The sequence below is a fragment of the Leopardus geoffroyi genome, chromosome D4 (genome assembly GCF_018350155.1).
Source record: "Leopardus geoffroyi isolate Oge1 chromosome D4, O.geoffroyi_Oge1_pat1.0, whole genome shotgun sequence".
NCBI lineage: Eukaryota > Metazoa > Chordata > Mammalia > Carnivora > Felidae > Leopardus > Leopardus geoffroyi.
This window is the reverse complement of record NC_059342.1, coordinates 12,121,032-12,148,514: the sequence shown is the minus strand read 5'-3', so window position 1 is coordinate 12,148,514 and position 27,483 is coordinate 12,121,032. Positions and strand designations below refer to the sequence as shown.

At 47.9% G+C, this 27,483-nt stretch overlaps 1 protein-coding gene across 7 annotated transcripts in view; it reads left to right on the top strand.

Annotated features, from left to right (window-relative positions):
- The window catches only part of APBA1 (amyloid beta precursor protein binding family A member 1), a 207,955-nt gene that overhangs the window by 148,731 nt on the left and 31,741 nt on the right, over positions 1-27,483 (top strand). For 5 of the 7 annotated variants that reach the window (XM_045469802.1, XM_045469798.1, XM_045469801.1 and 2 more), the window contains exons 3-4: positions 19,911-20,006; positions 24,594-24,633. In XM_045469802.1, the coding sequence (XP_045325758.1) occupies positions 19,911-20,006; positions 24,594-24,633 (136 nt within the window). The remainder of the gene's footprint in view (positions 1-19,910; positions 20,007-24,593; positions 24,634-27,483) is intronic. The other 2 variants (XM_045469804.1, XM_045469803.1) reach the window with 1 other exon arrangement.

Sequence of the window (27,483 nt, the reverse complement as noted above, 5' to 3'; positions counted from 1 at the left end):
AACCATGAGATCATGACCTGAGCCAAAATCAAGAGTCAGGCGCTTAACCGACTGAGCCACCCAGGCGCCCCTAGGTTAATGCTTTTTTACCTTGAAAATGAAATGTGTTCGAGATACCTTCCTTTACCAGGGTACATTTGCGGCCCATTCTGCAACTTAGGACCAGCAGCAGATTGTCATATCCCTGCCAGTGGGGAGTAATGTTCGAAGTAACAGAACTTAGTTGTCAGTAACAAAAAAAGGAATCATTTTTCCATGAACTGTGAGAACCTGAACTGCCCGGAGTCATTTTTTTGAGAGAGGTGAAGATCTTACTGTTACAAACTTCAAAATGAAAAGGCTTGACCTTGAAATCCCTTTCAGAGCGCAAATAATTAATTTCAGTCATGAAAAAAAAAAGGGGGGAGTGGGAGAGTATGTGCTTTTGCTCTCTCCCCCTGGATTTGAGGCATCGTCTCTGATTATTTAACTCACCTTTAGAATTCCACCTGCCCCAGAGAGGCCCTGTTTACAGGGCTGAACAGGTGTCTCCCCACTGACCTCAGACCATTGCCGCGTTGGAATCACTGGGGCAAACCTCTTGCCCGATCTGCACAGCAGAAGGCAAGGTCTCCAATTGGACTTTGTGCTGTGTGGAATGAAATTAAGTGATGGGAAGATTGATTTTTTTTTAACTCCCAGACTCTAATCTTTCCTCTTCTCTCGATCCCGCTCCCAGGAGGAATCTTTCTCAGCTTCTTAATGGATCGTCTCACTAGCCAGTGCCTGTGTGACACTGTGGTGTGGAATATGGGGAGAGCCCCCAGGAAGCAAAGGGATGATTTAGCCAGAGAGAAATCTGTCATCACTTTCCAGATAGAAATTCAGCACACAGGGCCACAGTTTGTGTGTCTGACCTGACCGCTTAATCAATTGGAGCTCAGGAAACTTCACAAAGGTCTTTAGAAAAATTGTTAGCTCCCCCAACTGTGCGCTCTCAATATTTTCTGGTAAGCGTATGGGGGCTATAGAGGGGAGGAAGGGAGGGTGCAGGGAGAGGAACAGATATATCATGGGTAATTGAATTCAGTGGTAACCCAATTAAACCTGGGCCTTGTAGTCTTGGGGAATTATGAAATATGATTTATCTATAGACATGATCATCTTCCAAATGAGACCCACTCCCATTACAAGGCTAACGGGCAGCATGTTCTCAATACAGAATGCAGTCTCTCAACCCGCTAGCTTTGAGGCAGTTTTCAGTGGCCACTTTCTTGAGAATAGCCATAGAGAGGGTGTTGGGATAACAGGCACTCAACTGTGTGCTTGGTGTGCCTAACTGATTTCTTCAGTGGGTCAGGCCCTGCCAGCGGGACACCAAATACTTAATAGTAATGAATTGGGGGGTGGGGGGTGCCTGGGTGGCTGAGTTGGTTAAGCGTCCGACTTCGGCTCAGGTCGTGATCTCATGGTTTGCGGGTTCGAGACCCATGTTGGGCTCTGTGCTGACAGCTCAGAGCCTGGAGCCTGCTTCGGATTCTGTCTCCCTTTCTCTCTGCCCCTCCCCCACTCGTGGTCTGTCTCTGTTTCTCAAAAATAAACGTTAAAAAAAATTTTTTTTTTTAAAGAAGAGTAATGGATCGAAGAAAATTCAGAGCTGGGCTGGACATTTTGGCCTCAGTTTTCTAGACACAGTAGCTGAATATATCTGGGTTATGTGACCCAGGGGCCTCAGCCTACCAGTCAATGTCTTTGACGCATTTCACAGAGCTTTAGAGGGCAAATCACCCTGGATATCTGATTCCCTTTGTCTTGGGCAAAGACAAAGAGATTCCCCCAGGAACTAATTTCTTAGTGTAAATTCCAGGCATGACTAGACAGACCCCACTGGCTCGAGACCACATGGCTCCTTCGGTGTGTGAGGATTCCCATCCCCCAGCACCTAGACTCACCTCACTCGTTGGCTTTGTACTTATGAATTCCAAATTTACTTCTGTTTACCCAAACTTGCTCCCATGCCGCACATCTGACACACAGGCTCTCACTTCTGTCCACACCACAGTCCCATTCAGTGGCACCAAGGCCCCACTCTCTAAATAGATGATTCCCAAGATTCCAAGCTTCCTGATTAGATCAGGATGTTGGGTGTTGGGATTAGTATTTCTCAGGCCCGCTCAGAATTGGTAACCACCAACTTAAACTGTGGACTACAGTCTAACACTTAATCCTTTATGACCTTATTTTCTCCTGTCTCGTAAAGCATGAGCCTGTTGCCTCTTTGATTCACTGTCAGTCAGCTGAAGGCACAGCGTCCTTTCCTCGTCTTGTATCAGAGCACGTCACCCAAAGTAGACGCCCACTAAGTATTCGTTATGTGTAAATCTTGGCCCTGCAGCGGATCTGCCGCGGTTACGTTCAGCTGCTCTCTTCCTCAAGCTAGTTTCCTCGTCAGTAAAATGAGTTAGGTTTATTCCCCAGGGTGACCCGTGACAGAAGGGGATTTCCCAGACACAGAGTCCCCTGCGGAAATGTGACTTGAGAAGCACAAGTGTAGTGTATTCGTTGCTTTCGTAGGTCGGAGCTCACGAAATATTTAGGGTGGGCCATTGGCAAATTGTGAATTAGACGGAGTCGCCCATAGCACCCCTTCTTCACCTTCTCTGTGCTGGTGTTTCCCTTTGCTTCCCCGCAGCGCTCGGAGCCCGCGTGAGCCCTCGCTGTGCTGCCCACCCTGGTGAGGCACCGCAGTGACCCGAGGTCCCCCTTTCCGCCTGCAGCAGCACCGTATGGTCAGCCTTGTTTTCCAGGGCTGTCTGATTAAGTCACACTGGGCTGCTAATTCGTGCTAGTGGCAACACAGACCACCCTGTTCAGGTAACATTTGCCTTTTATGGGCGTCCTCCATTTGAGAGGCTGGTTGGAGAAAGTCTGTTGAGGCAGCAGGACATTTGAACACTAACACTTCTTAGAAGCCAGCCAAGAAGGCAATAATGCCCAAATCCTGGAAAGTGAGGGCTCGATGTTAACACCTGCCCTGATCATGTGCACTTTTGCACCCACTTTTTTTTTTTTTTTAGTTTTGAGAAAGACAACGAATGAGGGTGGAGAGGTGCCCTGGCTTCCTCTCAGCCTTGGATGCCTTGAGTCACCTCCTCCTTGTCCTCTCTTCTTCTTCCCATGCCTTGAAATCAGCATCAGCCTTGGTGGATTTTTTTTTTTTTTGACTGTTGCTAGGAAACTATTGACCAAGGTCAAGTGCACATGCTAATTCATTAAGACTTGTTAGCGGCATCTTCTCCTGTTGACCTTCCAGCTGTATTCTCAAGCATACAAGGGCAAAGGAAACAATTGTTCCGCTGCTGAAGGAGTCTGTTTTTGTGAAGGGTTCCTGTTAAGGTATTTTGAACTGAGAGGTTGCCCCTCGCCAGTCCACACCTCCCCAGGGAGTTCCAGCCAGCTGTAGTTTTTCCAGGATCTGAATAGCAAGGGATGGAGTTGAGATAGGATCTGAAGTCAAGTAGACAGGCTTTAGGATGGACAGATGTTCACTGAGGGCCTTGGTTTCCCCCAAGTGGATCAATCCCTGGCTGGAAGAAGTGTATTCTTGGCATGTGAGGGAGGGAGTGGTGATGGGGAGAGGGGGAGGGGAACATTGCACTGGAATAGTTAGCTCTATTCTGTTCCCGTTTGTGTTCTGGAAAGGACTAGACTGTAAGCCTCCTCATCTCAGAGTGTCCTCCTGGCCTGCCGTGGAAGAGTGTACATCCCAGCGTGGACCATTAAAGCCAACTTTGTTCCTTTTTCTATGTTCACAAAAAGTTGGGGGGGGGGTGCTTGGCAGACCCTCTAGGTCGACATCCCAGAAGATTATCTAGAGGAATAACCTTAGAACAAAGGATCTACCTGGAGAGCAAAGATGGGCCCCAGTGTATTTCACCAAGCAGACCTCCCCAACAGGAAGCTTTCCTGAAGTGAGTGATGTGAAAGGAACAAATGTTCCTAAACCTCTGCTGTGCCAAGTACCATACAGTGATTGGGTTGAGTTGTTACACTTGTTCCCCTGCTAACACTTTCAGGTTTCATTAAGCACCAGCTACACACAGGGCATCGTCTGTGAATAAGAAACGGGGCCCGGCCACACAGCTACGCTCTTCTGCTTCATTTTCTTGGTGAACCAGAATGAGTTTCAATCACTGGCCCAGGTCACAGATCAAAGCCTGTCTCACAATTTCTCATCAGCTCGTTCAGTAAATATCTTCACGTTGCTCCTATGGGTCAGGCACTGTGCAAGACACCGGGGATATAGCAGCAACTGAGACACAGGCTCTGCCTGGAATAGACACAGACCCTGCCTGTGCAGAGTTTACGAGCCACTGTAGGCTAGTCCTTCCGTGCGCCCTCAGCCAGACCCCTCCAGGCCTCCTCTGTTCACGATGCTTTCATCTGAAACCTTATGTAAGTGTCTCAGCTATCTCCTGCTCAGTAACAAATTGCCCCAGAACACTGACCTAAAACAAACCACAGTGGTCATCTCACAGCGTCTGCGGTCAGGAATCTGGCCTGGCTTGGCTGGTCCTCTCCTTTAGGGTCTCTCAGAGGCTGCAGTCAAGTGTTCCCGGCCTGCAGTAGCCTTCAGGCTCTACTGGGGAGAGACCTATTCCCAAGGTCATTTGCTTCTTGGCAGGATTCAGCTCCTCAAGGGGCTATTGGACTCCAGGCCTCAGTTCCCACCTGACTGCCAGCCGGCGGCATCCTCGGTGCCCCACGGGCACTCTCCTGTAGGGCAACTTACTTGATAAAGCAAGCAAGATGAGAAGGCCATAGAGGCTGATAGCAAGGTAGATGTCACAGCCTGTCGTAATGCACTCACAGAGTGACAGCCCATCACCTATGCTGTATTTTATTGCTTAGGCTAAGTCACTAGCCCACGCTCCCTCCCTAAGGAGGGGATCACACAGTGTCTGGACACCCGGGGATGGGGCTCACGGGGCCATTTGCGAAGTCTGCCTACCACATCTCGTGTCTGTCACATGCCAGCAAAGGAATGGTGGACTTAAAACCCGAGGACACAGCACGGCTTGTCCACCCCCAGCTGACCTTGTTGGCCTCTCCCACCTCTGAGGCTGTATCTGTTTCGTTGTCTGGCTGAGAAGAGGCAGATCTGCTGATCCGGAAGTGGCCAACAAGGTGTGAAGCAGCCTGGGTGCGTGGGCCAGCACAGACGTGAGCGGGGCAGCCACGTCGGAGGAGCTGGGACTCAGGACAGCCTATGGGCGTGGGGCACAGGAGGGATTGTCCTGAAGGATTCTTCACGAGGAGAGGATTTTATCTTTATTCTCAAGGGTCTGCCAGTGTCAAAGGAATTTGCTATAAAGACTCCTTCATAAGTTGGAGTGGTTTTTTTTCAATATTTTTTTTCCAGTGTTTATCTTAGCGCATGAACAGGGGACGGGCAGAGAGAGAGGGAGGCACAGAATCCAAAGCAGGCCCCAAGCTGTCAGCACAGAGCCTGACATGGGGCTCGAACCCACGAACCGTGAGATCATGACCTGAGCCCAAGTCAGATGCTCAACTGACTGAGCCGCCCAGGCGCTCCAGGGCAGAGCTTTTTGATCAGTGTCCTCATGATCCCCACTGAACTTTGGGGTTGGGGGTGACCTGGGCCATTGGGCATGTTGCATTCCACCCTGGAAGCATCATCCAGGCTCTGGACCCAGTGTGTTGTATGAATTTATCACTTCCGTATACCATGATGCAGAAGAGGCTGAGAGGCACAGAGTCGAAGGTCTCGTTGGACTAAGAGATCCATGCAGGAGGGAACAGCCCTTGAGGCCGGCTCTCTTCTTGTTGCCCGGACTTCTCCCTCAGGTGTGGAGTGTGGATTGATTCTTTATGCTCCGGTCTCAACCAGCCCCTTGCTGCCGGTCGTTTTCCATCACAGGTTTTATCTATTATTGATGAAGTATGGAGAAGGCCGTGGTGAATAATTAAGTAGGTTTCAGGTGCTGATTGAACATTAAAGGAAGGAAAGAATGAAAATAAGAGAGCCAGGGAAAGAATTCTGAATTCTGTGTGCCAACAGGATACTAGGCGTAGACATTTTCTGTAACTTTGCCGAAGGCCTAGTGGTTTTCTTCATAGTTTGTCTGATTATGGTGGTTCTCTGGTTAAATAACTGAACATATTATAAGCTTTCCATAGCAGCAGTGAAGATTGTAATGGCTTCAGCCTGCCCTCAGTGGTTCACGAATCCAAACCAAAGCAATGTTGAAGGATGATAGTGGGGGAAATGGCTTCTCCCATGAGTTCGGGAGAGTCCACAGGTGGGGAGTGTTCAATCTGGACACTTGAGAATCAACACCCAGAGATTTTCTGTCTTTTAACTAGTTAATGGAAAGAAGAAAGCATTTGAGAGATGCCCAGTGCTGTAAATGGGCTCCTGCACTGCTCGCCATTTTGAAAGGAGCTTTCTTGAATGGGGACCGACAGCCATAGGAATTGCATCACACTGACCTGGATTATAGTAGGTGCAGTCCGACTGCCAGCAGGCATGGCCAGAAACATGGCAAGAGGGGGAGAGAAGGACACCCTGTTTCCAACTCTGGCCTGCAGAGTTGGCCACAGCACAGGAAGCCACAGCATGGGTGGATTTTGCAGCTGTGAACTGTTCAGGTCCTTGCCTTCTCTTTTTTCTACCTTTTGACCCTATCACAGCTCACTAACCAAGTAGACGCAGAGAAAGACCTGTCAGCATGTGTGATAAAGGGCTTGGTGAGAAGAAAGGCTGAAGCCCGCATTAAGGCTGAGTCTCGCGGGTGCTCCGGGCCCTCCTTCTTTCTTGCACCCGTGTCCTTCCCCATTGCCATGGCTTGTTACGAGGTAGATTGGCGCTGGGAGGTCTGTGTCCCATCTTCAGCCCTCGGAACCACCCTGGCCACCTGTTTCCATGAGCTTCCTCCAGTTCGTTTTTCCACCTGCATTTGTCTTGACCTTCCTCTCCTCTGCCCAGGGCCAGTGGACATGGCCCAGCTCTTGAGCCTGACTTGAGATTACCTGTTGATTTGGGTCAAACCATGCTGGCCCTGGGGACAGCTTTCTTTGGTGTGTTTGTAGGGCTCGCCTGCCACATCCCCCTTACTCGGGGTGCAGTGCAAGGATGTTGGGGGCACGCAGCAAATGTACAGGGTGGCGTGTCTACATTCAGCGTCCTGGCCTGCAGAAGCATGGGCCCTGCATGGCACCATGTGCCCAGGTGCATTCTGATGCAGGCACCGAGAGAGCCCCCGTTTCCCACCTTCCACCCCTCCTTTACACATGAGCTGCGTGCTTTTTCACAGGTTCTATAAACGTAGCAGAGTTTAGAGTGTGTGAAAGTTTCTGGTTGCACCTCAGATCCGAGTTTATTTTCCCCAGAAATAGTAGGCGTCACTGCCAGAAGGGGTAGGCGGGCCCCTTCTCACAGACATCAGGTGATGGCGCGCGACCAGTGACATACGACTGCTGGGGGCCTTTCGGGCGCCCAGGGGTTAATGCCGATGAGCCAGACACCCCAGGAGGTGGTCACATCTCCTGTTACAAGTTGCATTATCGACTCGGGCATCTAACACCCTGGAAACAGTCCACCAGACGGGCGCTGAGGTCAGGAGTTAGCCTCAGCTCACAAGTAGAGGCACCAGAGCTCTCCCTGCTGCCCAGATAGCACCTGGAGAGATGGAGAATTTTTGGATGTACCAGTTCGAGTGTCACGATGAAGAGGTAGGTGGATCCCAGGGCTTCAGAATGATGTTTGCCTCGTCGCCCCCGGCGTTCTAACCCTCGTGCTGTGAGATTGTAAATTCTCTGCGCTTCCCTCCGTGCTCAGGGTATAGGAACAGAGCAGGAGAGTGGGCATTCCCCAGGGTGGGTGGGAAATGCAGCCAGGTCCGCCTGTTGCTTGGAAGGTCAGGACGACCTGTAGAGAGAGGAGGCCGTTTGATCACGTAGATGCTGGGCTCTTTGCTTCCTCCCCGGCAGCACTGTGTTCTAATAAAAGAGTGACTGTGGGTCCCGTGGCCTCCCCTTCTGTTCTCTGTGTCGTGTCTTTTGCTTTCACGATGCTAATGACGATGAGTGAGCTTGGTGTCTTACACATTAGGAACTGCTTTGCTAGACAAGGTGATGGGCCTAACGTACCCTGACCAGGGCCCGGCACATAGTAAGCCTTCCAGAAATGGCGGCTGTCCTTGGTAGGTGATGTGTTATTACAGCAAATAACGTGCTCTTGGCTGCATCGCTTAACGTAAACTACAAGTGACTTCGGTTTTTCCTCTTACGGAACTCAGGTCTGGAGGTCTGGGAAGGAAAGTGCAGGCCCCTGATGGGGAAATAAGAGGTTGGCTCCCTCACTTGTCCATCACAAATTGTAATGCATTTCAAACACCTAGAGTGAGGCCCTTTCAAAGGGTAAAAGATAACCTGTATTTCTGGATGGGCTTTATCAGCTGGTAAGTTATCTCGACTTAAAATAATGACACTGGTTAATAGTTAATTCGGCCTTTTTTTTTTTTTTTTTTTTTTTTTTTTTTGGCCTTTGAGACGGTGGCTTCAGAAGCTTAAGGCCCTTTTGATGGTAATAAAATGAATTGCTTGCTGACAGTGAGAATGCCTCTCTTTGAGGAGACGCCTGCATTGCAAGGCTGTCTCTGAGGTCCAAGGTGGTCCAGGGCTTGGGAGCACCTGCCCTGCCGCTCCCCCCCACCCCCCCATGGGAAAAGAGAGAATAAAAATGGTTAGAATATTTTAACCGACAGTTATCTCAAAATGTTCCGTTGGTATTAATTGAATCCATTATAAATGTGTATATAAAACACTTCATTAGGCCCAGGCTATTATCATTTTAATGACATAATTATGCCCCTACAATGCCTGTGCTAACTTTCCTACTTCACCACATTAAGGAAACAGAAATGTGCATTGATAATATAGTTTGAATTGAGAGTAATTACGGATTTCTTAACCGGTTTCAATTTTCAAAAGCACAAACATGTCTTGGAGCAAGAGAAACCTAATCATATATTTGTTTCTTTTTTTATAACTCTAACATGGAGCAGGGCGAATTTAAAACAACTTAAATCAGTGAGGAAAACAATGTGTGTTTATTTGAGAAAGGGGGTAAAGCTGGGTCAACCAAGATGCGCAGCAAAAAAGCTATTCGGGGATGCCGGAACTCGCGAAGCCCCACACAGTCCCTAGAGCAGAAGGTTATGTCCCATCACCTGCCACAGGCAACCACGCCTTTGAAATCCCAAATAGAACCGGAGTGGTCAGCCTGGTGAGGAATTGAATGACCAAGTGCTTGATTATGGTCTGTTTGAAATGCTACCTTTGAGAGTTCTTGTCGTATCCACAATACTCGTCACATGAGGACATGTGATTTGCAAGCAGTGTCGGACAAGCAAAGAGACCGTGATCAAGGATCAGAGAACAGAACCCTGATCTGCACTTGGGTACTGATACCGTGTGAGCCCATAAGTGCAGTGCTACGTGGGTTCAGGACCAACTCTGTGCATCACTGTATTTTGTCTCTTCTTTGTCCTCCGGTACAAAAGGATCGATGTCTGTGCGTGCTTCCCTGTGTTCGACATATTTATGAGGCTCCTGTTGTATATTTTCTGGAGAACCTCGTAAACCTCAAATCATCACATGCTGGGTTCCTTAGCTGGTTAAGCTTCCGAGCTGGTGATCTCGGCTCACGGCTGTGAGATTGAACTCTGAGTCAGGCTCTGTGCTGGCGTGAAGTCTGCTTAAGATTCTCTCTTCCTTTCTGTATGCTCCTCCCCTGCTCACGTCATGGACGTGGTCATTCTCTCTCTCTCCCTCAAAATAAATAATCACATCCTGCCCTCATAGTGCTTATTAAAGCATTGTAATTAAACTATCCTATAGTATTTCAATAAAACATAAAGGAAAAAGTGACGTATATAAGAACAGCACTAGTGAGGGGCGCCTGGGTGGCTCATTCAGTTACGTGTCCGACTTCGGCTCAGGTCATGATCTCGCGGTCCGTGAGTTTGAGCCCCACGTCGGGCTCTGTGCTGACAGCTCAGAGCCTGGAGCCTGTTTCAGATTCTGTGTCTCCCTCTCTCTCTGACCCTCCCCTGTTCGTGCTGTGTCTCTCTCTGTTTCAAAAATAAATAAACGTTAAAAAAAAAAAAACAGCACTAGTGACACATCAGCAATTCTCATGGGAGAGGGCTCCCACTCACCGAAGAGAATAGGAAAGATTTCACTAAAGAAGTAACACTGGAAATGGAGCTTTGGAGGCTCATGGGCATGTGCAGTTGAGACAAGAACATGGACAAGGGCAGTGCACAAAAACCCTCAGGTTATATACAGGAAGCAGGAAATAGCTCAGTTTGGCTTGATGGTAGAGAATAATAACCGGAAGGGGGAAAAGTGGTGAAGAAACTAAGGCCAAACCTTGGAGTGCCTGAAGTGCCGGGGTGGAGTCTGGGATTTATTGTCTACACAAGCAGGAACCGTGGAAGTTTTTAAATTGAGGCGTGATTGCTCAGAGCTTGTTAAAATTGTGTTTAAAAAAAAAATGGTTATTGTTTATTTGTTTTTGAGAGAAAGACAAAACGAGTGGGGGAGGGGCAGGGAGAGAAGGACACACACAGAATCTGAAACAGGCTCCAGACTCTGAGCTGTCAGCACAGAGCCCGATGCGGGGCTCGAACTCACGGACCGCAAGATCATGACCTGAGCTGAAGTCGGCCACTTAACTAACTGAGCCACCCAGGCGCCCCTAAAGTTGTATTTTAAAATGGGAGTCAACAGGTACTTAGTGAAAGGTGTCTGGTTGTCTTAGTCAGTCTGGGCTGCTGTGTAAGAAAGACACCGCAGACGGGGTGACTTCAACAACAAATTGGGGCGCCTGGGTGGCTCAGTCGGTTAGGTATCCAACTCTTGATTTCAGCTCAGGTCATGATCTCCCGGGTCTCGTGATATCAAGCCCCACATTGGGCTCTGTGTGGACAGCACAGAGCCTGCTTGGGATTCTCTCTCTCCCTCTCTCTCTCTGCCCCTCCCCTGCCTCGTGCACACGTTCTCGTTCTCTCTCTCTCTCTCTCTCTCTCTCAAACATATTTAAAAAAAACAAACGTATTTACTTCTCACAGTTCTGGAACCTGGGAAGTCTGAGATCAGGGTGCTTGCATGGTCAGCTACTGGTTTAGACCCCCTTCCTTATTTGCAGACGGCCACATTCTTGCTGTGTTCTCGCACCATGGAGAGCAGAGACAGGAAGGAGGCTCTTTTGTGTCTCTTCTTGTACGGGCACTAATCCCATTACGAGGGCTCCATCCCTGCGACCTAATTACCTCACAAAGGCCCCGTCTCCTCATACTACCCCACTGGATGCTGGGGTCTCAACATCTGAATTTGAGGGGACACAGTTCATAGCGCTAGTGAAGAAGGTCCATGAGCACTTGGTGCTTGGGCCTCATGGGGTATGTGGGTTGCTTGGTGACTTTAAAAAAAAACTAGGGGTGCCTGGGTGGCTCAGTCAGTTGAGCGTCCGACTTCAGCTCAGGTCATGATCTCACAGTCCATGGGTTCGAGCCCTGCGTCGGGCTCTATGCTGACAGCTGGGAGCCTGGGGCCTGCTTTGGATTCTGTTCTCCCTCTCTCTCTGCCCCTCCCCCGCTCATACTCGTGTCTTTCTCTCAAAAAGAATAAATGTTAAAAAAATTAAAATAAAATAAAAAAAAATTTATTCTCAGGTGCTGCGTCTCGCTCTACACAGGTGAAATTACTAAATAACCCAGTCACACATTTGGTAAAACTGTGTCATTTTTAAAGGATTACTTTCTCCTACCTTTTGTCAATGTGGAATTTTTGTCACTGAGTTTCCTTGGAAGAAATGACCAACGTGTACTGGGACTAGTCAAGGTTGGCTAGAGCCAGCCGGAATCTTTACCAAGGTCCTCACGGAAAGGTATCTCGGTAGGTCTTGGGGTGGCTTTGTTGTAAATTAACGTCTGCATATGCACCTGATTCTTTTTTTTGGAACTCCCTCGCCATGATAGCATCACCCTCAACCCTCGTGATGCAAGATGCTGTCTGGACTGGGAGACGGCGGGCATGCCAGAAATCACACACGGTTGTTGTATATACCCCCAGCCGTAGCTAGGAATGTGCGGTTCTCACCAAGATACCAGTAAGAGTCTGGGGGCCTATAAATTAATTTAGAGTCTATTGTAGTATGATTTTAGAGAGCCTTCTACGTGCTTTTTAATTTTAGCCGTGTGTCAAAGTTTACTAAGGAAGGAAACAAGAAGAGGGAGACGAGGAAAGCATCTCCATGGGTACGTGTTATCCTGGTGAACACTCCGCCACGGGGGGAAGCGATTGTCGTTGCTGCTGGAATCTTAAAAGACTCGTCAACGTTGGTTGTGTGCCTTGTGCATACACAGGCCCTGAGCTGGTGCCCTGTGTACGTGGTCGCCGATGAATCCTCATGTCCGCCCCAGGAGGTGGGTAGTAACCGGTTTCCTCAATTCTCAGGAGGAGCAGAGAAGGATGAGTAAAGGCGCCGAGTCAGAGCAGTGAGTGGGGGAGCAGGATTCAGATGCTGGTCTGCCCGCTCCTGCGGCTGGAGCCTTCTGCTATCTTGCTATCTTGAAACCTCGAGAGCTTTACTTGTTCTGCCACATTATAAAATTAAAACATGCCAGCCTTCTTCTTTGTTCTTTATCCCAGCCTCTTTCCAAGGACAAATGGACCTTATGTTCCCTAGACTCACATTGTGCTTTTGGAAACAGACCCTAATATTGGAAAGCCAGATCGTGTTGGATATGAAGACCAGATCCTGTGTCTTAGGAATTTTTTATTTCCACCAACCAACAGGCCCCCTCCTCTACTCGTGCATTCTGACTCCCTCTCAAAGTAAATAAATAAACATAAAACAAAAAGGAGGACCAAAATTTCAAAGTATGGGGGGAGGCAAGAGGGGATTTAGTTAGAACCCGATCTTGAAAAACAATACTAAAAATTATAAACAGAAGTTTAGTTGCTTTATCTTTTGACTAACAACATGTAGGTTATAATTTCACCTACCTGTGAATTCTTTAAAAAAAAATTTTAATGTTTTATATTTATTTTTGAGACAGAGACAGAGCATGAGCGGGGGAGGGGCAGAGAGAGAGGGAGACACAGAATCCGAAGCAGGCTCCAGGCTCCGAGCTGTGAGCACAGAGCCTGAGGCGAGGCTCAAACTCCTCAACCTCGAGATCATGACCTGAGCCGAAGTCGGATGCTCAACCAACTGAACCGCCCAGGCGCCCCTCACCTACCTGTGAATTCTTAAAACAAAGGAGAAGTATTGATTTGAGGAGTTGTAACTTAAAAAAAAAAAAGCCATCGAACGTATGCAGTAGAACCCTTCTTCAGTTCACATGGTGACGTCCGCAGCGTGATCCGAAGGGATCCTTCTAGTCGTAAAGAGGACGGTGTCAGCAAAGACATGTGAGGGCTGCTACAGTTTTCTCAAGGGCCTCCCTTAATGGATTTGATATTCCAGTCATGCTTTCTCAAAGCACCCCTGGTCCCATCCTTCTTGCTAGGTTAGTGTCCGCCTCTTGAGCTGGTGTTACTCCACCAACTCTCCCAGTTATCCGTGGCTGGTTGGAGCAGTCCTCCAACGGGGCCCGTTGCTTCGTTCTAAAATCCTGCTTTTTATTTACCGTAGAAGTACTCGCTCTTCTGCTCTGCGGCGTGCCTGTAGGCTTCTGGCTTTCCGTTTTGTTTTCTTTGTGGCCTTGTTAGCACCACATGGTCCCAAGAGCCCCAACAGAGACCGGCCACCAGAGACGTGGGCCGGAGAGAGGGGTCGAGGTGGACAGTGACGTCGTGGGTGGTCAGCTCAGTGGCGGCTGCTTTTGTGTTACTGTGACTTCTGTTCTCCTCGAGGACCCAGTGGCCACGCTTTCAGAGGACACCCTGCGTTTGTGTGTCCGTCTGTCTCCCCTGCTGAGCAAGGGGCTCCCTGGGTGCAGGCCAGGGGTCAGGGCCTCCTCAGACGCTGTCAGAATTTCCACGTTCAACAAATGAATGAACGGTCCCAGTGGAACTCCCCTTGGTGTATCTTGTGAGTGGAGTCTCTCCAGAAGTCTCTTCAGATCTCTGTATGTCTCTAGATCGCTGCTTTGTGCTCAGTCCTCGGGCTTTTCTGAGAAGAACACTGTCTACTTGGAAAGAGCCAGCGGACCCTTTAGTTTGGGGGGTGTTCTCGTTATCATCCAGTCAGCTTTTCCAGGCCGTAGTCTTCTCTTCATGCATATGTCAAGGGAGAAAGGATTAAGGGAAGGGAAGAGCAGAAAGTGTTAACTCGGTCCCTCAGTTCTTTGGGTTTGCAGTCCAACTGAGGAAACAGTTACTAAGTGCCTAGATTGACCTTCTCTGCTGAAGACAACGGGCCAGTGGCTCACAAAGAAAACCTCACCCTCTGGGCAGAGAGTAGGTGCTGGCTACTTGTCATCAGCGAGGCTCCAGTGACTTGTCCTTGACCGCCAGCTCATTTCCCACTTTCCTGCAGAGCTGCTCGACCTCCCTGCCTGTTTCCGGAACATTCCCTCCACTCCCCATCCCATCCTGCTCCATGAAGACTGCACACTTTTCAGGATTCAGCTGAAGTCTCCCCTTCCCCATAAAGCATTGCACGTATACCCCTCCCCTCCTGCAGAATTGCGCCCTCCCGGCCCCGCGTCCCACGTACAGGTGAATATCCCTGCCACAGCCCTGCCTCCGCACGTCTGCCTCCCCCCCTCATCTGGAAAGGGATATAGGACAGGACCACAGCGTCTCTTTCCTCTTTGTTTAGCAAGCCAGTATCAAGAACAGAGGTAGGCACAGAAACGCCTGTTGAAGGAATAAATGAATAATAGTTCTCTGCCTGCTTTGCTTCCCTGCACATATCACCTCTCCCGCCAGCAGGTAGAGCGTGTGCCCCCGGGAGATGTTCGATTGGAAACGAAATGAGTGATTGGCTTTCCCTCTGGATGCTTCTGTATCCTGAGGCCGTCTGCAGCCTCACAAAGGGACTATCCATCTCTCGCCCTGGCCCTGAGGAACCAGACTCCTCGAGCTGAGAGCTCTACTGTGGAGAATCTGCTAGAACACCACCTGTAGAAGACAAGCAGTTTAAGACCTCCTGCAGTGAACCAGAACAGGGAGTTACTGAGTCGTCTTTGGACATCACAGACGCCCCGTGTGGCACTTTGTGAATTTCCACGCGCACCTTTGCTTCCCATCCTTGGTCTCGTGGACTTAAAATGGAATGTCGAGTCAGCGACCCAGAAGGCATGAGACTTCAGACAGAGAAATACATAATAATAACTCACTTTTTGTATCATATTTTATTGGTTACACTTTGCCTCCAGTACATTCTTTGAAAGTAAAAAGTGTTATCTAGTTTCTGGTTTTCTCTCTACTTTTTAAAAAAAAATTTTTTTAACATTAATTTATTATTGAAAGACAGAGTCAGAGCGTGAGCAGGGGAGGGGCAGAGGGAGAGGGAGACACAGAATCCGAAGCAGGCTCCAGGCTCTGAGCTGTCAGCACAGAGCCCGACGCGGGGCTCGAACTCACAAACCGCGAGATCATGACCTGAGCTGAAGTCGGACACTCAACCAAGGCGCCCAGGCACCCCTCTCTACTTTTGAGAGTACAGCAAGGCGGAAGCTGGCAGTGAGGGGGCAAAGGGCTTGTAAAGCAGACATTTGAGATAAGTCAATACTAAACACCTTTGTTTAGGCTCCATGGGGGCTGTGCCAGCCCTGAAGGCGCTTGTCCACCTTGACTTTGTCAGCAGTGGTGTGGGGAGTGGTCGGTTCCCACCAGGTGGGGGGCCTTTCGTTTACAGACAGCTTGTAGCTTCAGAAGAGCTTTGCTGGAGCTCAGGTCAGAGTTCTAATTCAAAATGCAAGTTTAACATTCCACACGTAAGATCATAGGAGTGCTATCAGAAAAGGGCTTCAGGGCACCTAGGTGGCTCAGTTGGTTGGGTGTCCAACTTTAACTCAGATCATGATCTTGTGGTTCATGGCTTCGAGCCCCGCGTTGGGCTCTGTGCTGACAGCATGGAGTCTGGAGCCTGCTTCGGATTCTGTGTGTGTCTCATCTCTGCCCCTCCCCCCTAGCACTTTGTCTCTCACTCTCTCTCAAAAATAAACATTAAAAAAAGGAGGGGGCATCCCATCGGCCAGGAAACAATAATGAAGGAGATCAGTGGTTGACCTGCTTTCTGCAGGTTGGAGAATATGGTAAAGCTGGAAACGACGCTGAAGGCATTTATTCAGCAAATGTTCACTGAATGCCTACTGTTGATGAGCCCCACGGCCAGGCCCTTGGATTCCAAAGATGATTAGGATAAGATCCCTGCCAGAGTTCTTGAGAGAGGGCAGACACACACATAATTACAGAACTTGACCCAAGCCATCAGGGGAGAACTGTATACCGTGAGTGGAGTCTGAGAAAACTTCAGCAAGATAGGTACTTTCAAGTTCAGCATGGACGGTGGGAAAGAATGTGGGAGAACTCTCTAGATGGAGGTCATTAACTGCACATGCAAATGGAAGGAAAAGTGAGTGAGCTTAGTTGCATGCAGAAGGCTAGAGTGTGGTGCCCTGGGGGGAAGTGGTCCCTGATGAGGGCAGCGTGGGTCCCTCCTCTCCCGTGTGCCCCAGCAGGCTCCGGGCGCTGGTCCCTTCACCTCACTGTGGGGTCTGCCCTGCCTCGTCCACATTCCAGCCTGCTGTCTGGATAACCTGCGTTCTCACATCATCCTGAGATGATCCCATGTTCCCAGTGTTGCAACGAATCCATTTTTAGAAGATTTTCAAGAGAAGATGGTTAGATGAGGAAATAGGAACTGAGGGGCTCTTTTGAAGATTTTTTTTCTTTTTTCTTTTCTTTCTTTTTTAAGTGAAGGTGTAACACAGCCCTCAAACCAAGCAATTAACCTAGCTTCCCAGGAACCAGACCCTTAAAATCTTTGCAACAGAGGAAATTACTTGGGGGAAAACATAGATGTAAATATCTAAGGAAGCTCTTCAAATCTGAAAAACTGGGAAACTTTAAAGGCCCTATAATCTCGTGAGGACTTTCCTACATTAATTTTGAGTGGTCCACACTAAGCTAACCTCAGCCAGTACCCCTCAGCTCTCTTGGGCGCCAAATAAAAACTTCTGCGTGGGATTTTTTTGACGCATGTAGGACTCGGTTCTTGCGTCCAGGGGCTGTGGAGTTAGGGGGTCCTTTACGTCTGCTCTTACCCTGCACCCACACTCTTGGCTTCACTGGGCAGTGGCTGATTTCTGCCTGTGAATGATTAAGAAGCTCATTGGTCCTCATTTCCCTGCCCAGAATCAGGTCTGTGGGCATGGAGATCAAATCCAGGCCTCACAGGAATAGCCTCAGTGTGAATAAAACTGCATCTCACCACATCATCGTCCAGGTCATTTGGTGCCCCCTGTGTTTTCCTGTAATCCAGACTTTCTGGAAAAGATGTGTTTTTTTTATGATTTCACGTAATGCTCATTGAAGTCCCATTTATTTATTTATTTACTTATTTATTTTAATGTTTATTCTTGAGAGAGAGTGAGTGAGCAGGGGAGGTGCAGAGAGAGGAAAACACAGAATCCAAAGCAGGCCCTAGGCTCTGGGCTGTCAGCACAGAGCCCGACGCGGGGCTCGAACCCACGGACCACGAGATCATGACCTGAGCCGAAGCTGGACGCTTAACGGACTGAGCCACTCAGGTGCCCCGAAGTCCCACTGTATATCAATGTACCCCCTCCCCTACTCAGCACAACCAGTCTTGTGGAACATTCTCCTTTTCCATGCAGAGGTCCTGTGCCGCTGTTTCTATCTCGGTTTTCCCAAGGGGGCCAGTTGCAAGCGACCAGAAACAGATTCAGCTGTCACTGGTTGGCCCGGCTTCCGTTGTCTGGGACGTACCTCCCCTCACATGGCCACGCTTCTTCAGAGAACAGATGGTCACGTGGGTTCCGTTTTGGGCTTTCTATCAGACTTCAACAAATGGTGAAGCGGGGTATACCCTTGCCGTCAGAGGACCTTGGCTGCAGCATTCTTCAGCATCCCCGTGGCTTGCCTGAAGATGCCCTTCATCTGTCAGGATTTCAGGAGCGCGTGCAGAGATGTCTGGGTACTGGCTGGGGAGGGTTTCCGGTGCCCGTACGAGCCCCACCCTCCGGCCTGCTGGCTTGATTTTTTGGCTGTTCGTTGGGAAGGTGTGTACGGAGCACGTGCTGTGTTGGGCCCTCGCCTGGGGCTTCCTGTTCCCCGTCCAGCAAGACCTACCTGTGCCACCACCTGATGGGGACCATATGCCGGAGGCTGTGTTCCTACCCCTTATTTTCAACGCTATCATTTAATAAAAGATTTTTGAACTGTTTCAAGAGCAGCCAAGGTCATATTGTTTGGATGCTGAAATTTCTCTGAATTTTCGATGGCCTGTGGGTTAAATCCGAAAAAAATACTTGAAATCTGGACTAGAGAAATACAGGTGGTGTGGTTTCTGGTCATCAGTCCCAGCTGCCATGTTCAGGGTGCCTGGGTGGCTCATTCGTTAACATCTGACTGTGGCTCAGGTCGTGATCTCACAGTCCATGAGTTCGAGTCCCACGTTGGGTGAGTTTGAACCCCACTTCGGGTGAACACGAGCCCCGCTTTGGGTAAAATACAAGCCCTGCTTTGGGTGAGTCCTGCTTCTCTCTCCCTCACCTTCACCCTCTCCCCCTCCTAGGATTCTTTCTCTCTCTCTGCCCCTTGCTCGTTCACACACGCTCTCTCACTCTCAAGTAAAAAAAAAAAAAAAAAAAGAAAAAGAAGTAAAAATACCTGTTTGGGGGCACCTGGGCGGCTCAGTTGGGTAAACTTCTGACTTCAGCTCAGGTCATGATCTCACGGTTCATGGGCTCCAGCCCCGTATTAGGCTCTGTGCTGACAGCTCAGAGCCTGGAGCCTGCTTCGGATTGTGTGTCTTTGCTCCTCCCCCCATCTCAAAAATAAACATGTTAAAATGTTTAATTAAAAAATACCTGCTTTCATTTTTCCTTTTCCATTCAGGTAATCTTGGGCAGGTGGTTTTGTAAGACAATTAGTATCCAAAGTCTTTGTCGGAATTTTAAAAACCACAGACTCATGTGTATCCCCGTTAGCTTTATTCGTTTAGGACTCTATTCACCTTTTGCTATGTTTAAACACTTGGCCCAGGGAGGAACAAAATGGCAAAGCTATAAAAGTTTCCTTTAAAAACATGGTGGGAGGGGTGCCTGGGTGGCTCAGTCGATTGAACGTCCACCTTCGGCTCAGGTCATGATCTCGCAATCTGTGAGTTCGAGCCCCGCGTCGGGCTCTGTGCTGGCCGCTCAGAACCTGGAGCCTGCTTCGGATTCTGTGTCTCCTCTCTCTCTGCCCCTCTCTGCTCATGCTCTGTCTCTCTGTCTGTCTCTCTCAAAAATAAATAAACATAAACGAAACAAGAAAATATGGTGGGAATCTAAAAGAGCTCAAGGGGCGCTTGGGTGCCTCAGGCGGTCGAGTGTCTGACTTTTGATTTTGGCTCAGGTCATGATCCCAGGGTCTTGGGACCCTGCGTCAGGCTCTGCATTGAGCGTGGCATCTGTGTAAGATTCTGTCTCTCCCTCTGCCCCTCCCCACCTCTAAAATGAAAAACATGAACAGAAATAAAAGAGAGCTCGAAAAACGCAGGCCTTTTATGTACTGTTGGTAGCTTCTCTGCAAGAAAGTTTTGTCACTGAGGAAGCGTTTGTTCGGTTCTGTGGGGCCTTGTCCTCTGGCCCCCGCCCCGGCCGGGTGTTCCCTTACCCCCCCAATTCTCACTGTGTCCTTCCCTTGCTGTGTTCCAGTCCCCGTCTCCTGGCAGTTCCCCTCCCCTGGGGGCAGAGTCTTCGAGCATACCCCTTCACCCCAGCGACCCCGCGGAGGCCTCCTCGAATAAAGAGGTAGGGTGCCGTTTTGTTCCAGAAGCCACCGGCCCGTGTGTTGTCTTACTCTTCTGGTGTGAGCTTTCTTCAGCTTCCTGCCCAAATCCCCCAAATTCCCCTCGCGGGAGAGAAATGCGGATTTCTCCTCTCCAGCCTGGAGTTCGGTGATTGAAGGCCGCACCGTCCAGCCTGGTAGCTACCGGCCACAGGTGTCTATTTTGATTAATAAATGACACAGAAGTGCACCTTCTCAGGCACGCTGGCCACAGGTCAAGTGCTCAGTAGCCGCATGTCGCTTGTGGCTATTGCATCGGACAGGGGAGATGACACAGAATTTCCATCATTCCAGAAAGTTCTCCAGGACAGTGCCAGAAACTGGAGGGGAAGAGCTCCTCTGTGTAGCAGCATCCTTCCTCGGGGTGTTACAAACCTCGGTTTGGGAAATGGACTGGTTTCTTAAGTCCCCGTTTATTTCAGGCCCAAGTGAAATATCTCTCATGACATCAGGATGACCACTGGTCCTGGTTTACCTGGGGTGGTTTCCAGTCCACAGCTGTTGTGCAAGCAGTGCAGCTAGTGAGCACCCCTCTCCCTTTCTTTTTTTAAAAAAAAATGTTAATGTTTATGTTTGAGAGGGAGAGAGGGTGTGAACGGAGGAGGGGCAGAGAGAGAGGGAGACACGGAATCCAAAGCAGGCTCCAGGCTCTGAGCTGTCAGCACAGAGCCCGACGTGGGGCTCGAACTCACAGGCCATGAGATCATGACCTGAGCTCGAGTCAGACGCTTCACCGACTGAGCCACCCAGGCGCCCCTCCACTCTTCCCTATCCAAGAGAACTTTCTGCATTGGTGGAAATGCTCAGTTCTGTGCTATCCTATATGGTGGTCCCTAGCCACGTGCACCTAGGAAGCTCTTGAAATGTGGCTGTTGGGACTGAGGAACCGAATTTTGCGTTTTATTCCAACTTAATTAAATAGTCGTGTGTGGCTAAGGACTCCTAGAGAGCACAGCCCAGAAGTGTCCCTCTCCGACAGTAAGTCGTGTGGTCGCCCTACTAAGTGATGCTTCCAAGCAAGGTAGTAAAAGGGCAGGTGTTCCTCCTGGAGGGGGGGCGCTGCCTTTTCCCACACTGTTGTCCTTTGACCCGCAGCCAAGTGCCACCCCAGCTATTTATGAAGTGGCCTCGGGTAACTGTGGGCCTGTGCCTATGTGGTCTCCAGGTGGGTTCAGCTCACTCCAGCCCAGCCAGTGCCGAGGCTGTGCACGAAAGAGGTAAACCATATAGTCAACGACTGGTCTCCTTTTCCTCCCTTTTGTTAAGCATATTACGTTAAATGCGACAAAAGGAAGCGGTTTCCATTTCACAGAGAGTGGCAGGTCACTTCTAAAGGGAGTCTTCGTTAAAATTTACCCTTGAGGCATCACTGAGTACACACACGTTGGCCATTAACTATTCACACAGGGAGAAGTAGATTTTTTAATAACCTGCGTACGTTAACCCAAACGAACATAAGGAGACCTTCTCTGAAATCACACCAACATTAAAATTTAAATTTGAAATACGCTTTGTCCTCCTCTGGTCTTGTCCTCAGACCCTACCTCATGGGAGCGGAGGGTAACTAGGTCACTGTTTCTCCGGACCCTAGATCCACAGCTCTGCCTTATCCTTTGTTCATAGTACATGGATGGGCGAGAACAAGAAACAAGAAGAAAAGAATCAAGGCCACAGTGATCATAACTAATAAAAAGCGGCCATTTCTCGAGCATTTACAGTGGTCAGGCATCGGGCCAAGCAAATCATAGATCGTATCTCATTTAATCCTTACAGTAATTCTGTGAGGTGTAGGACTCACTGTCCTCACACTGTGGTTGAGGCAGCATAGAAGCTCAGTGACTTACCCAAGGTCTAGGGCCCACAAGGGGTCAGGGCAGGCTGTGAATCCAGAGCTCCTGTGGGCCCAGGGTCTGAATGCCAGGGTCTTCTGCCCTTGGGGCAAAAAGTGCCCGCAGGCCACACGCTGCGTGGACAAGGTAACTTGTATGTCATGACTCCAGTCGTCGGGTCTCCTGGCTCTGCACATGGTTTAGTGTCTCCTGCAAAATCCCAAGGACTTTGGCCTTTCATCTTCTTGACTGTGGCTTTATTAATTCTTGAATGTGAAGGATCAACTCATGTTCATCTCTGTCCACATGTGAGGAAACAAAGGGCTAATCAGACATCTGAATATTCAGCATTTGATTATTCATCAGATATAATAAGCAAGGCAAATGTGTTATTTCTCGGTTCCTACAGGACTTGGCACATGTTTCTGCATATCCTTAGAAATAATGATGAAAATCCTCTTTGTGTGCAATAATTAGAGATTCTTTCATTTCTCAAAACTCTTTTCGTAAAAAACTTACTACCCCAGAGACTAAAGAAAGCCAGTCATGAGCTTATGAATAGAGAATAAGTAAATGTACCAAATGCCCTCCGTTGTGGCTCTAAATAAAAACGGCAGCTTTTAGAACTATAGACTCAAGTAATTCTTTCGTAGCTTCTGCTAAAATCTGGGGACTGTCCTTGAAGTGAACATTCAGAAAAGTATCCTAATAGGCCAAGAAAGTCTGAGTTGGCTTCTTGGATGTACCTGGAGGCCAACCCATTTTGATTAAACAAAGTAAACCCTCTCTACCCCAGGCCCCTTGCTGTTGAGGGCAAGGACGAGGAAGGTGGTTGGGAAATACTAATTTTAAGATCTTTAGTCTTTGTGAAGACTGGCTCCCATCTATATACCGCGAAGTTACACAGTTTTTGTTGTTTTTAGCCAGAATTAGACCTGACTATCGCCCCTCAACTGGCCCTTTCTTCTCACTTGGATCAGCGAAAAAGTAAAACCAACGTCAAGCACCATTGAAGTTGAAATTGTAGTTCTCTTTCTTCCTGTCCACCTATCTTACCTTTCCTTGGGGTGCAGGTTTCCATAAATGCAGAGGTTCCTCTGCAATCTAGCATTTAAACTGCCATCCAGTCAGGTTCTAGAAGGTTTCTAGCCAATCATGCCCATAGCCCAACAATGCTGCTGGAAGACCCTTGCTGTGAGGTGTTACTTAGTGTAAGAAATTCCACAGTTTTGAATTCACTCCTTTGTTTATGTTCTTATGTTAAGGTAACATATACTAATCACTTACATGATGGAATTTTTAAACCAGCAAGGGACAAAAGGAGCCAATGACCTTTCATTCCCAGTGGACTTGTATTTGTAGTTTCCTTAAAGGTTATCCCTTCTGAAATAAGAAACCCACCGTCTTCGGTGTGACGAGCCATTTCATCCCCGCGGGCACATTCCTGAAGGTTTACTGACAGGTTGCCTTGTGTGCTATGTTGTGTGATTTGTGTTGAATTCTTGTCATTGTCTTGAATTGAAACAGAGTCTTAAGCCTGGGTGTGTTTGCCTCCCCCCCCCCCTTTTTTTTTATAGAACAGTTAACACTACTATTTTTAGAGTGTTGTGCAGGTATTAATTAGTCATCCCTTTGCTACAAAGGCACTACAAGACAGAGCTGTTCCCCTGATGTCCCCCCTCTTTTAGGCCCTACCTCTCCCAGCCGCCAGGCACCCCAGAGTTTACCATCAACCCAGGTCAACCCATTGAGCAGCTATGCTGTATAAGATACCCTTTTTCTACAACATAACAGATTGAAATGACATACCCACTAGACTCTTAGCCATGAAAATCTTTAGGCTTTCTGAGGACAGCCCTGGGCCTTGCAGACCCTCCTTTTTGCTCGTTTGAAGGAGTCTTGTTTTTGACAGTGGCCCTCCACTCTCCTGCAATGCTCACATCACCCTGCCCCCAACACATCAGCTACAAATTCTGTGGCGAGAGCGGGAATGAACTTCCTACTCTTAGGCCACTCAGAGTTCTCTGTGCCACTCAGTTACGGGAGGAACCAAATGGTAAGTATTGTTCCTCTGCAACCTAGCATTGAAACTGCCTTCCAGTCAGGTTCTAGAAGGTTTCTAGCCAATCATGCCCACAGCCCAACGATGCTGCTGGAAGACCCTTGCTGTGAGGTGTTACTTAGTGTAAGAAATTCCACAGTTTTCAATTCACTCCTTTGTTTATGTTCTTATGTTAAGGTAACATATACTAATCACTTACATGATGGAATTTTTAAACCAACAAGAGACAAAAGGAGGAGAGGAAAACTCTGGCAAACATTTTTAGCACAGTGAGAGATGACTGAAGCAAAGACCTGAAGGGAAATAAAATTCTCCAAGAGAATTCTTGATTTCAACATATAATCACATTGTTGGTGCTTTTACTCATCTAACAGTTTTTCACTTAGAAACTTTTTAAGCGGATGGACATCTAATTGTGGAATGTGAGATTTTCAGGTTACCTAAAATATGAATGGATGTTCTGGGCTTTGGGTAACCTCTAATAAGAAGTGTGTGTGTCTTTTCACACCTTTCTCTCCGTAATAACCAAAAACGGTCGACACCTGATTAATATCTGTCATTGGTGATCTATTTATTTTTCATGTTGCATGGATAAAGTTGTGTTAATGCATTTTTCATCACGCTTTGCCCTTTCTGAAACCTCTTTGTCTTGATTACAGTCAAGAAAAAGCTTGGCTTCATTCCCAACCTACGTTGAAGGTAAGAGCTGAAAAGGAAGTAATTGAGTACTGAGTCGTGCATGAATCTTCTAGCATTTTGGGTATTTGAAGCACTGGGCGGTAAGACCATAGTGGGGAAGAAAGGCCACAGAAGCACTTATTCACAGTCTTCATGATCAGAGAATTTTAAACTAAAAGAAAACAGCCGTGAGCCTGTCAAAGATTCCTTACCTCCCTCCTCACCTTTGCTGATTCTGTCCCTGAGAACCCAAGAGAGGGTGCATGGAGGCTGAGGGCTGTTTCCAGCTTAGAAACGGTCATACTCCATCTGAATCCAAATCTCCTCTCCTCTAGTCCAGGACACCTCTTACATCCATCAAGGACCACTCAACTGGGAATGAAGTTTAAAGGAGACTTTTGGTCCTCTAAATTTAGGGAAGGAAAAAAAAAAAAAAAGACTTTCCCAATAATTCTCATCTCTTGCTTGGATGAGTTAAGTGTAGTAACATTTATCAAGCGTGTACTCTGTGCCAGATACACGGTCTTCATGTAATAACTTATTGAATCCTCACATCTATCTTGTGAAGTGGACTTCACACCCCCATGTTACACAGGAGAGGACTGAGGCATTTTTACTCAAGCCGAGGTGAGTGCCTTTCCCAAAATCACACAGTTAGCAAGTTTCAGAGCCAGGCTGTGAGCTGGCAGTCTGATTCCACAGCTCTCCAGGTAAATGGTATTCTGTGTAGGGTGGCCACGTATGGTTGTGCAGGTGATTCACTGCTCAAGGGCACCCGTTCAGGAGGCCTAGTGGGGTCAGAACTTGGCCCACGCAGGGCAGCCCAGCTTGAGGTCGGGCCCCACAAACGGAGTGCCTATGCCTCGTCCACACAAAGGTGCTCATTAGCTAGAGGTGCCACGACCCTCTACCAGAGAGGATGGAGGTTAGTTTTTCAGGTAGGGTAGGTTGACATTTTCTTGAAAAAGGATTTTCTGGGGACTAGAAACCACCCAGAACACCACCGTGCAGCTCTGTCTGGCCCTTGGATCCCATGAATGAATAGTCAGTGTGAGAATGAATTACCAGTATCCTTAGACCTTTATGACCCTGCAGTCCTGCAGCCTCGGTCAAGCTCATAGGTTTGTTTCACTCAGGTTTCTTTCTTGAGTAACCTGTAAATTATTCGTGCCATTTTTGTGAGGCCCAAGAATTCCATGAGTACTCCTCGGGGAGTTTTTGGAAGTTTGGAAATTCCATTTTTCTTCAGCGATGCTCTCCCAGCATTCACGAAGGCGTGAGGACATAACATGTGAGCAACACGGAGGCCTCCCTGAAAGGACAAACACGTTCCAGAAGGCCGAAACGAAACCTGCAGTTCTTTGACTTAGGACCAGTATAATGTGAATTTTTTTTAACTTAAAAAAAAAAAATTCTAAAATGAAATTACGAACATAACGGCTTTTTTTCCCAGGGTATGATCTAGCAACAGTGACATTTGATTATCCTCAAAATCCCTGGAGGATCAGTGGCGTAAGATCATATCTCAAATGCATAGTTTATTTAGGTCCAGTGTAACTGTCTCTTGACTGGTCGGCATTTATGTAGTCATTTAAGTATTGTTTGGATTGCTTTCAAACCTACCCGCATATCCACAGTCACCATGGTTGACGAGAGACCCTCTTCGGGGAATAGCGCTAACTCAGAGATGAACATAGAATCCTGGAAGGCCCATAGAGAAGTACGTGGTTAATTCTTTATCTTTCTTTTAACATTCATTATTTTCACAAAATAAATGGAAGGTTTTTAAAAGTTACTATCCCAGATGAGATCTTTTTGCTCAACCTGTTTGGGCAAACATGATTGTGTTTAACACTGTAAACCCCGCACGGGAATTTATGATAGGAGACTGATGATCTTTTACTTTTTTACAAAGTGTAATGTAGGTTCCAAACCCGTCCATGTATTATTTTAGTTAGAGTAGCGCTTCCCGGCTGGACAACTAAAACTGTATGTGGCCAATACCCTGAATCCTTCTCACCTCTATGAAAGTTTCAGCACGGGACGTCTGTGACCTTGGAGAAGAAGGTGAACCACTGGCACATTGTTGAGGCCAGTTTGGCTGAGTATCACTCGCCAGAAGCCTTTCTTGGAAAGATGGAGAATATGGCAAACAACACGTTTCCTTATTTATTGACTACGCAGATGCTTGGTGAAGGCCTTTCCTAAAATGCTGTTAATTTCTTTGTGTCAGCCACCACCTTGGCTTTAGGAAAACGATAAGATTGTTTTAAGACTGAACTCTGATAAGTAGCTTATCCATGGGAAGCAGCTGGTTAAGCTCAAGATGAGCTCGATGTTGAGGGATAAAAATAAAAATCATTTCAGATTAGCTTTCCAAAAGGAAAAAGCAAATTGTTTCCTTTGCCAGTTATCTAATTTAAGAGCCTGGGGTTTTAACAGTAGGTTAAAAATGTATATTTTAATCTCCCCAAATATGGCATTCAAGCCAAAGAAAATACATATGTTTTTCACTGCAGAATTAAAACGCCTTTCTTTGTGCATCTGTTCCCAAGTCATTTATTAGTCCCAGACATGTTTTAATCTCAAGTAGGGTTTGCAGGTGATGATGGTTAGAATCAGATGCCCCCATTTTAAATATGTTAAAAGTAAGGTTTAATTTAAAAGGCTGGTCAGTGAGAACAGAAAATTCTGATTTTCCTTGGAATTGACCCGTGTGTGGATGCAAGCCGGGGACACCACAGCCTGTAAGGCAGCAAGGTTGACCTCAGGGGACTCAGGGTAATGTCATCTGCGTCACAGAGCTGGGGTCAGAGGCCATTCTAGGGATCCAGACCTTCTCAAACAAATGCCCATTTTTCCGATTGGTAA